We start from the raw sequence: 15130 nt of genomic DNA on the forward strand, positions 1-15130 counted from the left end.
CTGACCCTGGCCATCTTCTATAGCTAGGCTCCACTGACATCTAGATGTTTTTGGGCGATTTTCTGCTCCAAGCCTCAACTCTAAAAACGCCCAACAAGACAAATCCCATTCATTTCAATGGCCCCTGTTCACATCTGAGCTTTCTGTCGCCTTAAGCAAAACGTCTGTCGCTAAAAGAAGTACATGAGCTTATTTTTTGGCAGATTACAGGCATTTTACTGTTTTTCATTGGTCATTTGTCAACTCAAAACGCCTGCATAAAAACGCTGCAAAAATGCCAGAAAAACACCGGAAAACACCTGTAAAAATAGCAACGCCTAGATGTGATCAGAGCCTAAAGCCTCGTACACACGCAACGAATTTCCGCCGACCGGCCGTCCGTCTTTTGTCCAGAGTGGTGTCTGTGGGTTGGAATGTGCTCTAGACTGCACACAAATTTTCCCGCACGACAGAATTCTACTTCAGAAGTGATTTCATGTGTTGGATTGCTTTCTTTGAGTTCTTTCATCTCTGAGCATGCCTAGTCTTGCTCATAAGATTTTTCCCCATCGAAATCTGTACTAATGAGACGAAAATCGGACGTGTTTTGACGGAGGACAAAAATTTTAATGCCTGCACACCAGGATTTTTTCGGCCGAAAAGTTGGAGTCGGCTGTCGGGAAGCACTATACTAACAAACCGAAAATCGGCAGATCGGTCGTCGGACGAAATTTCCCGGCCGAATTTCTTCTCGTGTGTACAGGGCTTTAGGCTCTATTCACACCTGAGCGTATCGATTTACTGGTGTTTTTTTAAGCTTTTTTTGCAGCTTTTTACAAGCTTTTTTATAGGGTTCTAGAAGTGTATTACAAGCATTTTACAGCTTCAGGTGTTTTTGTTTAGCCAATAGAAAGCACTAGGAGGAGAAGAGGCAGAGGAAATTAGGGGCGGAGAGCTGCCATTTGAGCGTTTTACAAACGTTTTACAAGCAATTTACAAGAGTTTTCTGCTCAAGTCAGGCGTTTCTTTTGAAGTCTATGGGACCAAAAATGCTTGTAATCTGCCAAAAAGAAGCTCATGTACTTTCTGAGCTTCAGGCGTAAAAAACAGGGGCCATTGAAATGAATGGGATTTTGCTTCTTGGGAGTATTGGAGCTCAGAGCTGAGCGTTTTACAAGCTGAAAAAAGGCTCAGTTGTGAACAGGGCCTTAGGGTCCTTTCACACGGGCTTTCCGCCCGGCGGACTCCGTTTTGCTCAGCGGGGATTGATCCGTTGATCCCCGCTGAGCAGGCGGATGACAGGTACGTCTCCGCTCACTTTGCAGAGACAGACCTGTCAGATTCCCGCTCTCCTCTATGGGAAATCGGCTGTCCGTTTTCATTTGATCCGATCCGATCCTCCAGACGGATGGAAGTTAGGGTTTCCATCCGCCTGGATTTCATAGACAGGATTGGATCGGATAGCAGCGGGTGTCAGCGGACATGTTACCACTGACACCTGCTGCCCTAAGGGGTGCATGGAGCGTCTTATCAGGTCCACCTGAAAAACTGACAGGCTGACCGGATCGGAAAACCCGTGTGAAAGGACCCTAACTAAAGTGTGAAGTCTCTTTTTGTACTCTGCAAAACATCACCAGTGTTAGGTATTTGCAATTAGGTACTTTGCGGGGAAACATGATTAGGTAAATAAATAGAAATGGAAGTCTTACCTTTGCAGCGCTAGTGTTGTCAGATCAAGAAATGCTGAGCCCATAAAATCATCCTGCAGTCCAAAATCGTAATCAAACACCTGGAATAAAGACAGAAGCAGCACAAGTTTTTTATTTTTGTTGTTTTGAAAAATGATTTATATTGAATTTTTCAATAAACACATACACACAAACCATTTAAGGGCTCGTACACACTATAAGAAAATCAGGCAAGAATTTTTGTCCAAAGAACTTTCGTATGATGTTCGTATAGTGTGTACACAACTTTCTACAGCCGATTCTGACCTAAATCAACATTTCAGAAGGGACAACCTCCAAAATTGTTCATGTACGGGAACAGAACAAATGATTTTCACTGAATGTGTACTGTTTCCGTATGATTTTCCTACAAAAAAAATCAGAACTGAAAGAATGTGAATGATCAGAAACAATAAACAACAACAACAACAACAAAAAACCTTTGTCGTATGGGGTTTTAGTATGAATTTTCTTTCATCAGTTCCGATTTACTGTGAAGCAATGAGGAAAATCAGGTGATCGTTTGTCCACCTTTCTTGTAGTGTGTAGCCCACTTTATAGTGTGTACCCCACTTTAGTGACAGTCTGGCAATCAGGCGACATCAAAGAAACATAACAAACAAGACTACACTAGGCACTAGGACATCAGTACAACTCCAGGACTAATACAAGCAGATCTGCTAATATTCCAACCAAAAATACTTATCAAATTTAGCACACTTCAATATGTATACCAGCTCCTATACCTCATGACACACAACCTGATAAGACAACAAAAACAAATTAACATCCCTCATTCCTGATTCCTCAATAATCAGTCCCAGGACACATATGCATCCCACTGTATGGACAAAATATTACTGACCCCGTTAACAGTAAAATAGATCAGATTAATCGGAAACTGTTTGGCAGGTATTCCTCTGTTAGTATACGTGACTTTTTAAAAGGGAAGGGCTTTATTTATTTTCAACCAGAATTGGTTTTTATTTAAAAAAATGGTATAGTACAATAAGTTCAGATTACAGTACATAGCAATTCAGCACATATGATGACGTAGTATTTGACAAACAGTGTTCAACTTAAAAATTGCATGGATATATGAGAGCAATACAAATGGAAAATATATGAATTCATCACATTGGAAGGGGGGGGGGGCCCAACAGAGCACTCGACGCAACCCAGGGCAAAGCAGACAAGAATCAGCTCCAGGAATTCATCACTGCTCCGCCCAACATTGACAAACCCTATCATACTTCCCTGGGCACCCCCTACTAATGTACGTCCATTTGTACATGGGTAGTGCTGCATCAATAGAGGATTCCCATGAAGCCACCGTAGGAGGGGTGGGGGAAATCTATCTATTCAGAATTTATTTTTTGGCATAGTACAATAAAAGTGCAAGCAGTGTTTTGGTACATCAAAGCCTCTGCTGGTTCAAGGGGCAATGGCAGGGTAACTGAAGACAGGCATTAATACACTCAAATACTTTCTCCCAAAACTGTGCTACTCTTGGACATGACCAAAAAATATGGTAATAGGTACCTTCAGTAGAATGACTTCGGGGACAATCTGGAGAGCGTTGTGAGTACATTTTGTGCAGCCTTTGAGGCATGTAGTAATGTCTGTGCAAAAACTTTGTTTGAATCAACCTGTCACGGGAGGAAATTACCATCTTAGTATTATTCTCAAAACACTCCTCCCAAGTCTCTCTATCCAGGGCTGGGATGTCCTCACTCCCACAACCTATTAATTGTGGTAGACTTAAGCCAGGTTAAGGGAAGATAGGGGCTTTACTAGGGTCTCCTGCACAAGGAGCTCCTCCTCTATTGGGCCTGCCTTCAAGTTAGGAGCAACGGGAAATTGGGCTCTCACAGCGTGACACAGTTGAGAGTATCTGAAGAGCATCCACCTAGGTCAGTGGTCCTCAACTCCGGTCCTCAGGGCCCACTAACAGGCCAGATTTTAAGTATTACCTTGGGAAGATGCAGACTAGAGTACTGCAATCACTGAGCAGCAGATGATATCACCTGGGATGTATTTCAGTTATCTTGAAAACCTGGCCTGTTAGTGGGCCCTGAGGGCCAGGGTTGAGGACCACTGACCTAGGTAATCTATATCTGGCAGTCAGGTCACAGTAGGGTAACAGCTCCCCTGTGGGCACATTATCCCTAAGCATTTTTTTTATCCCAAAGCGAGCCAAAAATTGTGGATTTGGATTCATCTTAAAATGGGGCAAATATGGGTTTCCCTACAACTGGTGGAACAGGGACCACTGATTAGGTTGAAGGAATCATTTCCTAGCAGCCATCCAAACTCGCAACGTTGCCCTTTTGGGACAAGGCAGCAAGATAAACGCTTTGGGTCCCCTAAAGACCAGGTTACCAAGCTCCATCAGGGAACCCAGAACGGCCGATTCTAAGCAGACTGCTGCATTGGCCCTGGATTGCTCAAACCACCATCTAACGGTTACTAAGGTAGCCTGCCAATATTAGACCTGCAAATTAGGTAGTGCTAAACTGCCAATAGGCACCAGGAGCTGCAAGGTTAACTTCGCCAGACGAGGAGGGGATCCTCTCCAGAAAAAGGAACTAAGGCATTTATCAACTTCCTTAAAAGAGGAACTAAGCACCCAAGTCAGGCTATTGCAGAAGACATAATTACATTTAGGAAGATAGATACTTTTGATAATATTTATGCAGCCTAGGAGGTTCAGGGGTAGATTGGCCCACTTAGAACAGTGTGCCTGTAGTGCAGAAGTAGCGGATGAGGGTTGAGTCAATAGCAGCAACGCAGATCATGAATGATCCGGATACCAAAATATTTAAATTCATCCTCCCATTGCAAAGGGGTCCTAGGCTGGGGGTCAAGAGAAAACAGAACAGATTTGGACCAATTAATGCGTAACCCCGGAGTCACGTCCAATTGCATTGAAGACCACAAGAGCCGCCTTCAGAGAGGAGTTTGCATCAGGTACAGCAGGGTGTCATCTGCATAAAGCAAATTTTTTTCATCTAGAGACCCGATCTGCAGGCCCTCGATGAACTGGGTGTTCCAAACTAAGATAGCGAAAGGCTCCAAGGCCAAAGCAAAAAGGCTAGGAGAGAGAGGGCATCTCTGTCAGGTCCCTCTCTGTAGGGAAAAAAAAAAAAAAAAGCCTATCATTAGTATGAATCCTAGCTCTAGGAAATCGGTAAATCATACTCAATCATTGCAGGAACCTAGGCCCAAATCCAAACCTCTACAACACTGCCCAAAGATACGGAGTTAAAAGCTTTTTCAGCATCCAACGAAGCAATGACTCTTGTACCGCCATTAGATTGGGACGGATCCATATTGAGGAAAAGGCAAGGGATATTAATGTCCGTACCTTTCCCAGGCATGAATCCAGTCTGATCAACGTGAATAAGGTATTCCATCACCTTAGAAAGGCGAAGAGCGAGAATTTTAGCCAGTATTTTGGCATCAGCGTTAATCAACTAAACTGGCCTGTAAGAGGCCCACTCTTCTGGATCCTTGCCTGGTTTGGGAACCAGCACTATAAGCGCCTCAGACATGGAACCCGGTAGGGAGTCCATGAATAAGACTCGGCAAGAAGGGATGTGAGCCTAGGTGCCAACAATTCCTGATAGAGGGAGTATAATTAAGCCCCCATCTGGTCCCGGAGCATTCCAGTCCAGTGCTGCCTGCACCTGTTCCAGAGAGATGTCTCGATCTAGCCTAGTCTGCATCCCCAAGTCCAGAGTTGGAAAAGGGATCTTATCCAGGTAGGAGCGTAGGTCTGCCATATTATATGAGACTCTAGAGGATTACAGCACTTGATATTATTGCAGAAATCTGTCATTAATGTCCTCAGGTATCATCAGTAATTTCCCAGTCAGTCCCAAATCCTAATATGTGTGGCAGTATACTGTTCCTTAGCTAGCCAGGCCAGAAGTTTACAATTTTTGTCTCCGAATTCGATCACCCACTGAGCTGTAGATATCATAAACTTTTTGGTTAGTTCCACCCGAAGTAGGGACACCTCCCGCAAGGACCCCTGCCAGGCCATATAATTATCCTTTGTCGGTTGTGCTACATATGCCGTTTCTAACTATCGTGCCTCCTCCTCTTATTGCTCCAGGGACTGCACAGATGACCGCTTTTCCGCAACTATATGGGAGGTATCTTCATCCCAGAGCCAGGTTTTAAATGCATCCCACACCACTAAAGGACTAGCAATTTCCTAATTATTCAACCAAACATTGCAAAGGGCTTCAGAAGAGGGATTTGTGAACTGTCTGGTCCATAATCCATCTGGACATCCTCCATAGTCCCTGACCCACCGTAGCCAACATTTGTATGGAAATAGACAATGAGAAATGATCCAATGCCCCTCTGGACAGAATCTCAGCACCCTCTGCAAAGTGGCAGGGGAAGCAAAAGCCAGGTGTATGTGAGATAGAGTCTGATAGGTGGTGGAGTGGCAGGTAAATTCCCTGTCAGAGGGATGGTAATGCCGCCAGTCATCAGTCAGGGAAAACGAGGATTCCCAGTGAGAGATGCCAGATGACCAGGAACCAGAGGGGTGAAGTCTGTCCAGATCCTGAGAAGGTGCCAAGTTAAAGTCCCCCAGAATCAATACTTTATCAGTAGCATATTGCACGAATATGTTCATCAATGTATATAAAAGATCAACATCAGCCTGAGGGGGCAAGACCAACTAATATATGAAGGGTATCGGCTATCAAAACATGGAGTAAGACATATCTGCCTCCAGGGTCCGTCCTTACCTCCAGGAGCTGAAATGGCAAGGACTTATGTATCAACACACTGACCCCTCTGGCACAGTTGGAGTATGGAGCATGATAGTGTGCACCCACCCAAGCCTTTTTAAGACTCAGGACCTTAGATCTCACCAGGTGAGTTTCTTGCAGAATGCAAATGTGGAGGTGCATTCTTCAAAGAAAAGAGAGCACCAAGGTGTGTTTCAGTGCAGAGTTGAGGCCCCAGTCGTTCCACAAAATCACCGAAAATGTAGCCATCTCGTGGAAAGGAAAGAGAAAAATAGAGGATCTACACTTGGAGGGTTCAGGTACTCAACCCTGAGTGAAGCAGGGAATAAAACCCCAACACAACAGGATGCCATCCCCCATGAACCCAATGTAATGTCAGAACCTCAGACACAGAAAGTAATTTCTTATACATGCCATAAACTAGAGAAAAAAAAGGAGGTAAGTAAGTTGTTAGGAATCAATTGTGTAGGCTTTCTCTGCTGGTGGAGATACTGGAGAGCAAGCATTAGTATGGACTAGCCAGGGGCACAAACTTGAATGTCAATATTATAGTGAAAAACTCAAGCCCATAGGCAACAGGGTGACCAAAACTTCAATAGTGATCCTGCAACCTCGAATGGCAAAATGCACGATCATCCGAACAGTGCAGAGTAACAAACCGTGCCATCTAATAGGAGGTGTGGGCAGGAACAAAGACCATGGGCCCTCAGACACATCAGCAAAAGGGGGGTCAAAGTAGTAAAGCAGGCAACACATAAGTTTTGTTTCATACTATGGAGGTAGAGCCTTCAGCCATGCATCAACATCCTTAGGGTTAGTGAAGAATCGCACAGTATCTCCATCAATCACTTTCAGTGTCAAAGGACCGATGCAGTTGCTGGGTTACCACTGTGTAGTTTGGAAACAGTAATAGCTTAGTATTCCGGTTCAGGAGTTCCCCAGGCATCCGAGCAGCTTTTAGCAATTCACATCTATCTCTAAAATTGAGTAAGCGCATAATGAATGTGCGAGGTGGAGGGCCTTCCGGGCCACGTTTGGGAGGCACATGGTGAGCCTGCTCCACCGTAAAATATGGTGAGAGCTGGGCCGTGGGCAGCAGGGATCTCAGCAGCTCCTCAGTAAAGACAGTGGGGTTCTTCCCCTCCACACCCTCTGGAAATCCCACGACCCGCAGGTTATTCCTATGATTTTCTGCATCCACTCTATATTCCAAGGCCCTGACCTTGGCCTGCAGTGCACAGATGGAGGTGGAGTGCTCAATCACTGTGTCCTCCATATGGCCGACCCGCTGCTCACTAGTAGTGAGCCTGGAACAGATTTTGTCTAAATCTTGGCAAATCAGGTCGACATCAAGTTGAACTGCCTCAATCTTGGAGGTTAGGGCAGTTTGGCAGGCGTTAATAGCCGCCATCACCTCCGGAAAACCAAGTGGCGTGTAGTCAGCTGCCTTCTCGTGGCTCATTTGAGATGCCATGTGGCAGCAGCGCACCAAGAGACCAACCACAGGAGAGACCGGAGCTGCCGTGGCCAGCAAGCATGGGGGAAACTTAAGCTTCTTACCCCCCTTCGATCACCCGTAGGATTTGGAAGGCATCCAGAGGCACCAGCCTGCTGCACAGAAGGAGGTAGGATCTAGAAAGAGGAAAAGTCAGATTATTCTCCAGCAGAGCTCCAGAAAGCCCATCCACTTAGTCCGCCATCTTAGCCACGCCCCGTTGGGAAGAGTTTTATTATTAGGCGCTTTCTAGGCAGGAATGGCAGGAGGAGAGGGTTTTTTTTTCCATTCAAGGACAATCAGTTTCCTAGCAATACAGAACAACAGTGTCAAGAGGGTACAAAGCACTTTCTTATGAGCCAGGGGATCCACCAGCCCCAAGAGACACACTTCTATGGTTGCAACATTTTTTATACATGTAGTAATTTCTAACTAAAACCGTTGTATGGCCATAGAAGATGTGCATAAAATCTGCTCTGGATGAATTGCACCACCAGCATCAGGATGACAATCTAGCTGGAGTAAGATATATAATAAGTGTAGGAATTTGTAATGAATAAGATGGTCTCTAGCCAACACCAATCTGGAAAAAGTAATCTCCCAGAGATCATTCCAGTCGTCCCCCATCCAACTGAGGACAAACTGCCACCCAGACATATCTGCAAAGTACAAGAACCTTACTGGTATCTGTACATAATTGTTTATATATATTAGACAGGGCCTTATCCAAAGATTCATCCCTAAGTAAAGACTATAATGATTCTAGCAGAACCAAACTGGGCAGCGTAAGCAGGGCCGCTGATAGGGGGGACCACCAGTCCTCCTGTAGGGGGCCCGGGTACACAGGAGGGCCCCAACAGCACGGTGAATCGAGGAGGGGAAATTACAGAAGGAAGCCCTGTGCGGCTCCCTGCAGGCGGCTGAAAGCCATTTTCTCCCCCTCCTGCCAGCTTTCACCTGCTGCAGGGAGAGACACAGGGCATCATTCCTGTGATTGCTTCTCTGACAATGATCCCCCTCCCTGTTCTGCCTGCCTCTGAGCCCCCCCTTCCCATGTGCCCCCCTTTCACTGTGAAGCCCCCCCCCCCTTCCTCGCTGCTGGCTTCCCTGTCCTGTAAAAAAAAAATAACAAATTGTAAATAAAAAAAATAAAAATATTAAACATTGTAATAAGTCATTTAAAAAAAATTGTATAATAAAATATTTGTAAAAGTTTTTAACATTTAAAAGAAAAAAAAAGTAAATAACAATTAAAAAAGGGCTAATTAACACAGGTATTCTGTTATATTTGTGTCCGCTAATAATGATTTTAGTGTAATTTTAGTGAAAATATTGTCTTGATAAATTCAGGGGGGGTAGGCTGTACAGGCTGATCCGTGATTTCTAACAGCAGTCCTGAGTGTAAGCATGGCATAATTGTAAGTAGCAAAAGCAGCACAAGTTTAGTGAAATTCTGATATGGTTGTATCCCTGTCTGATTCCACTTGGGGAGATTTCCCTCCACATTTAAACCTGTGACACCAAGACGAGAATTTGGGGGGGGGGGGGGGGATGTGATCACCAGATAAAGAAAAAAATAGAAAATTGCCCGTCATCAGCTTACTGATCAGCACAAGTGAGGGGAAATCTCACCAATGGGAACACTAATGGGAGCTAATGGGAACACTAATAAATCACACAGTAAAACAAATATTTCAGGGGTTTCATTTTTTTATGTGGTTATTCTATAAATAGAGGGCTCACTTAACATCAATGCTTCATGTTTTATGTTTTTATGTACAGCATACAGTGGGGATCTAAAGTTTGGGCACCCCAGGTAAAAATTTGTATTAATGTGCATAAAGAAGCCAAGGAAAGATGTAAAAATCTCCAAAAGGCATCAAATTACAGATTAAACATTCTTATAATATGTCAACAAAAGTTAGATTTTATTTCCATCATTTACACTTTCAAAATAACAGAAAACAAAAAAATGGTGTCTGCAAAAGTTTGTATTAAGTTAATATCTTGTACTGCCCCCTTTGGCAAGTATCACAGCTTGTAAACGTTTTTTTAGCCAGACAAGAGTCTTTCAATTCTTGTTTGAGGTATCTTTGCCCATTCTTTCTTACAAAAGTCTTCCAGTTCTTTGAGATTTCTGGGCTGTCTGTCACGCACTGCTCTTTTAAGGTCTATCCAAAGATTTTCAATTATGTTGAGGTCATGAGATTGTGAAGGCCATGGCAAAACCTTCAGTTTACGCCTCTTGATGTAATCCCCTGTGGATTTCGAGGTGTGTTTAGGATCATTATCCATTTGTAGAAGCCATCCTCTCTTTAACCTTCACAGATGGCATCAAGTTGCCATCCAAAATTCGCTGAAATTTTATTGAATCCATTTTTCCTTCTACTCGTGAGATGTTCCCTGTGCCACTGGCTGCAATACAACCCCAAAGCATGATTGATCCACCCCCATGCTTAACAGTTGGACAGAGGTTCTTTTCATTAAATTCTGTGCCCCTTCTTCTCCAAACGTACCTTTGCTCATTCCGGCCAAAAAGTTTGATTTTAACCTCACCGGTCCACAGAACTTGTTTCCAAAATGCATCAGGCTTGTCTATATGTTCATTTGCAAAGTTCAAACGCTGATTTTTGTGATGAGGAAGTAGAAGAGGTTTTCTTCTGATGACTCTTCCATGAAGACCATATTTGTACAAGTATCTCTTTATAGTGGAATAGTGTACCACAACTCCAGTGTCTGCCAGATCTTTCTGGAGTAATCGGGCAGTTAAACGTGGGTTTTCAATTGTTTTTCTCACAGTCCTGCGAGTTGTTCTGTCTGATATTTTTCTTGGTCTTCCAGATCTTGCTTTAACTTCCACTGTTCCTGATGACTGCCATTTCCTAATTACATTCCGAATAGAGGATATTGACATCTGAAAACGCTTTGCTATCTTCTTATAGCCTTCTCCAGCTTTGTGAGCGTCAACTATTTTCAGTGTCAGTTTTCTAGACAACTGCTTAGAAGATCCCATGGTGCTGATTGTTGGGGCAAGGTCAGATGAGTCTGGGCATTTAAAACCTTTGAGATTGACATCACCTGGTGACGATCTTAGACGATGATTGAGAACAATCCATGACACTGACAGGTCTCAGCCTTGCAAAGGGGGCAGTGCATGCTATGCATTCTGCAGGGTGCCCAAACTTTTGCAGACGTCATTTTTTTGTTTTCTGTAATTTTGAAAGTGTCAGTGATGGAAATAAAATCGAACTTTTGTTGACATATTATAAGAATGTCTAATCTGTAATTTGATGCCTTTTGGGGATTTTTCCATCTTTCCTTGGCTTCTTTATGCACATTAATACAAATTTTTACCTGGGGTGCCCAAACTTTCGATCACCACTGTATTTCTCAACATTTTTCCCATGGATACTCTTATAACATTACACCTGTGCTTTGACATAATATACTGTTTCTTTAAACGTAGATACTATTCTGATGTACAATTAGTTGCTTTGTAAAAAAAAAAAAAAAATAATGGTTCACAACAGATAAGCATTATATCCAATTTTCAGGCAAACAGAGAAACAAGTAACACCAAAGAGAACAGTGCCTAAGCGTGTCATTCAAAAAAGTTTATAGCATTGAATCTATGCTGGTTTACACAACGTCTTTCCAGACAAGCTGTATACAGTGTACTTTGTGTATTTAAGTAGAAAGCCACTAGAGGGAGACATTGCATCAATTTTCAACAAAGCAAGTCAGGAATAGAGTACATACTTACAACCTGATAAAAACTCTATAAATTATGTTTTAATACTAGAATTTCTATAACATTTTACATTTTTTTTTTTACATTTAACCACTTTCAGACCGGAGGATTTGGCTGCTCAATGACTAGGCCCTATTTTGTGATTCGGCACTGCATGACTTTAACGGACAATTGCTCAAACAAAATTGACGTCCTTTTTTTCTCACAAATAGAGCTTTCTTTTGGTGGTATTTGATCACCTTTGCGATTTTTATTTTTTGCGTTATAAACAAAAAAAGAGCAACAATTTTGAAAAAAGAAAAAAAACAATATTTTTCACTTTCTGATATATAACATTCCCAAAAAAAAACAATTAAAAATCAAAATGTTAACATTTTAGGCCAATTTGTTTTCTGCTACATATTTTTGGTAAAAAAAAATCACAATAAGCGCATTTAGAGCTTTCTTTTGGTGGTATTTGATCACCTGTGCAATTTTTATTTTTTGCGCTATAAACAAAAAAAAGAGCGACAATTTTGAAAAAAAGCAATATTTTTCACATTTTTTTATATGAAAAAAATGTAAAAATCTAATTTTTTTTAACATTTTAGGCCAATTTGTTTTCTGCTACATATTTTTGGCTAAAAAAAAAATCACAATAAGCGTATTTCAATTGGTTTGCGCAAATGTTATTGCGTTTACTAACTACGGGAAAGATTTATGTAATTTTTATTGTTTTTTTTTTTACTAGTAATGGCGGCAATGGCGGGTCCGGGACATTGCGGCGGATAGATCGGACCTCTAAATTACATTTTTGACACTTTTGGGGGTACCAGTGACATTACTACAGTAATCAGTGCTAAAAATATGCACAGTTACTGTAATAATGACACTGGCAGGGAAGGGGTTAACAGTATTGGTGATCAAGGGGTTAAATGTGAGCCTAGGGGCGTGATTCTAACTGTGGGGGGGGGCGTGGCTTGAGAAGTCATCACAGAGACATGTGATTCTATATAGCAGGATCACATGAAATCTGTGATAACTTCAGGGAGAAGTAGGGACGGCTGTGTTCACACTGGCTTCCCCGCTGACGAGCGGAGGCGGGAGCGCGCCTGGCGGCGGCCCACAATCGCCCCCTAGCTCCTCCCAGGTGAGCGCGGTACATGTATGGGACTTTGCCTGGGAGAGCCAGCCTGCCGCATTACATCTGCGGTGGCTGGGGTTAAAGTGGTTAATGATTTAAATCACTTTAAAGGACTTTCATCCTGCAGGTACTCTCTTGCAGACATAGGTGTGCACAGCATTGCATTAAGGTGGGCACCCCAAAGCTCAAACACACATGCCTTACTCTGCAGCCTTAGCTGCACAGAGCAGTGAATGTACACAGTGAGTGATTGTGTTCACTGTGTTTATTTAGAAAAGGAACTATTTACTAGCCCCCTCCCCCGCTCTCCATCCTGAAACATCAACCCCCCTACAGCAGCTAGGGGGAGAGGAGGGAAGCCAGCAGCACTGCAGGGTGGGGAAGCCATCAAAGTGGGGGGAAGCCCAGGCAGTAGGGGGAATCGACATGGCACATAAGTGATTAGAGTGTGCCCATGCACACCTGGCACACCCTCTGCACACCTCTTTGCTTGCAGAAGAGCGAGAAGTGAAGTAGACCGGAAGAGAAAGTGCAAGGGAATGGAGAAGGATGCAGACATATAAAAAAGTATTGGCAAGGGGCTAAAGCAGTGCAGTGATCTGCCCTCTACAGTGCAGCAAATTCCATCTGGTGAAGATGAAAAAGAGTATAGAGCAATGGAGGAGGTTGGGGGCCAGTGGCACATTGTAGATGACTGCAGAGAAATGCAGGAATGTGCACAATAGTTAAAAAAGTAAAGAAAATATAAAGAGTTAAGCCCCGTACACACGTACCAATTGTCGGCCGTAAATATTCGGCCAACGTCCGATCGGCCGATTGTCGGCTTGTTAGTATAATGCTTCCGACAACCGACTGTGAGTTTTCGGCCGAACAAAATCTGGTGTGCAGGCTATAAAATTTTTGTTGGCCAACAAAGAACGGCCGATTGTTCCTCAGTCAGTACAGATTTCGGCCGACAAAAGCCAGATGAGCAAGACTGGGCATGCTCAGAGAAGAAAAAACACACGGAAAGTCAACCATCACATGACATCACTTCTGCAGTTGGTTGTTGTTGGCCGACAAAATTCGTGTGCAGTCTAGAGCACATTTCAACCGACACAACAACACTGGACAAAAGACGGCCGATCATTCGGCCAACAATCGGTGCGTGTGTACGGGGGTTTAGAGGAATCACAGAGAGTTGGAAATTAGTGTAAAGCAGTAGAGAGGGGATTAAAGAGGGAAAGGCAGTGGTGGAAGGAGGTTGCGCAGTAAAGAGAAGATTGTGAAAAGGGGAAAAGATGCTGCAGAGAGGAGATAAGTGTTCAGTGGGGAGAAGAAAGGTGGAAAGGGATTGCGGTGAAGAAGGGAAGTACAGAGAGATAGAGACAGAATGCAGAGATAAGAATACATATTGCTGAGAGGTAGAGAGATGGAAAGAAGTGGAGTTGTAGAGATGAGAAGGAAGGAAAGCAGTGGAGGCTGAAGTAATGGAACAAAAGATATAGAGAAAAGAAGAGGGGCTGCAGGGATAGAAAGGACTGCAAAGAGATGGCGATGGGGTGCAAAGAGAGATACAGATACAGTATGTAAAGGGGTGCAGAGAGCTGGAGAATGGATACAGAGGTAAAAGAAAAAGGTGTGTACAGAGGTGGAGAGGGGAAACAGAAATAAAATGGGGTACAGATAGTTTGAGGGGGAATACACAGATAAAGAAGGGTGCAGAGAGGTAGAGAGGGGATGCAGAGAGGTAGAGAGGGGATGCAGAGAGGTATAGTGGGAATAAAGAAATGACAATGGTGCAGAGACACGGAGAGGGGATACAGAGTTGGAAAGTAGTGCAGAGGGTTCGAGAGGCAAATACAGGGATGGAATGGGGGGAGGGGGGACAGAGAATGTGAGAGGGAATACAGAGATGGAAAGGGGTGCAGAGAAATTCAGAGGTAATGCAAAGATGGAAACAAGCGCAGAAAGTTTGAGAGGGCAATCCAGAGATGGAAAGGCGTGCAGAGAGGTGGAGAGGAAATATATAGATTAAAAAGGGTGCAGGGAGTTTAACAGGGCAATACAGAGATGGAAAGGGGTGCAGAGAGGTGGAAAGGGAATACATAGATTAAAAGGGGTTCAGAGAGTTTGGGAGGGAAATACAGAAATAGAAAGGGGTGCAGAGAGGTGTAGATTAAATGCAGAGTTGGAAAGAGATGCGGAAAGCTTGAGAGGGAAATACAGAGATGGAAAGGGGTGCAGACAGGTGGATAGGGAATACATAGATTAAAAGGGGTGCAGAGAGTTTGGGGGGGGATA

The 15130-nt window shown here is 43.5% G+C and overlaps 1 protein-coding gene across 6 annotated transcripts in view; it reads right to left on the reverse strand.

Moving 5' to 3' along the window:
* Positions 1-15130, reverse strand: part of MCTP1 (multiple C2 and transmembrane domain containing 1) — a 1122980-nt gene that overhangs the window by 631580 nt on the left and 476270 nt on the right. For all 6 annotated transcript variants that reach the window (XM_082247658.1, XM_082247657.1, XM_082247659.1 and 3 more), the window contains exon 4: positions 1689-1768. In XM_082247658.1, the coding sequence (XP_082103784.1) occupies positions 1689-1768 (80 nt within the window). The remainder of the gene's footprint in view (positions 1-1688; positions 1769-15130) is intronic.

This window comes from Pelophylax lessonae, assembly GCF_965119305.1.
Source record: "Pelophylax lessonae genome assembly, chromosome: 1".
Lineage (NCBI taxonomy): Eukaryota > Metazoa > Chordata > Amphibia > Anura > Ranidae > Pelophylax > Pelophylax lessonae.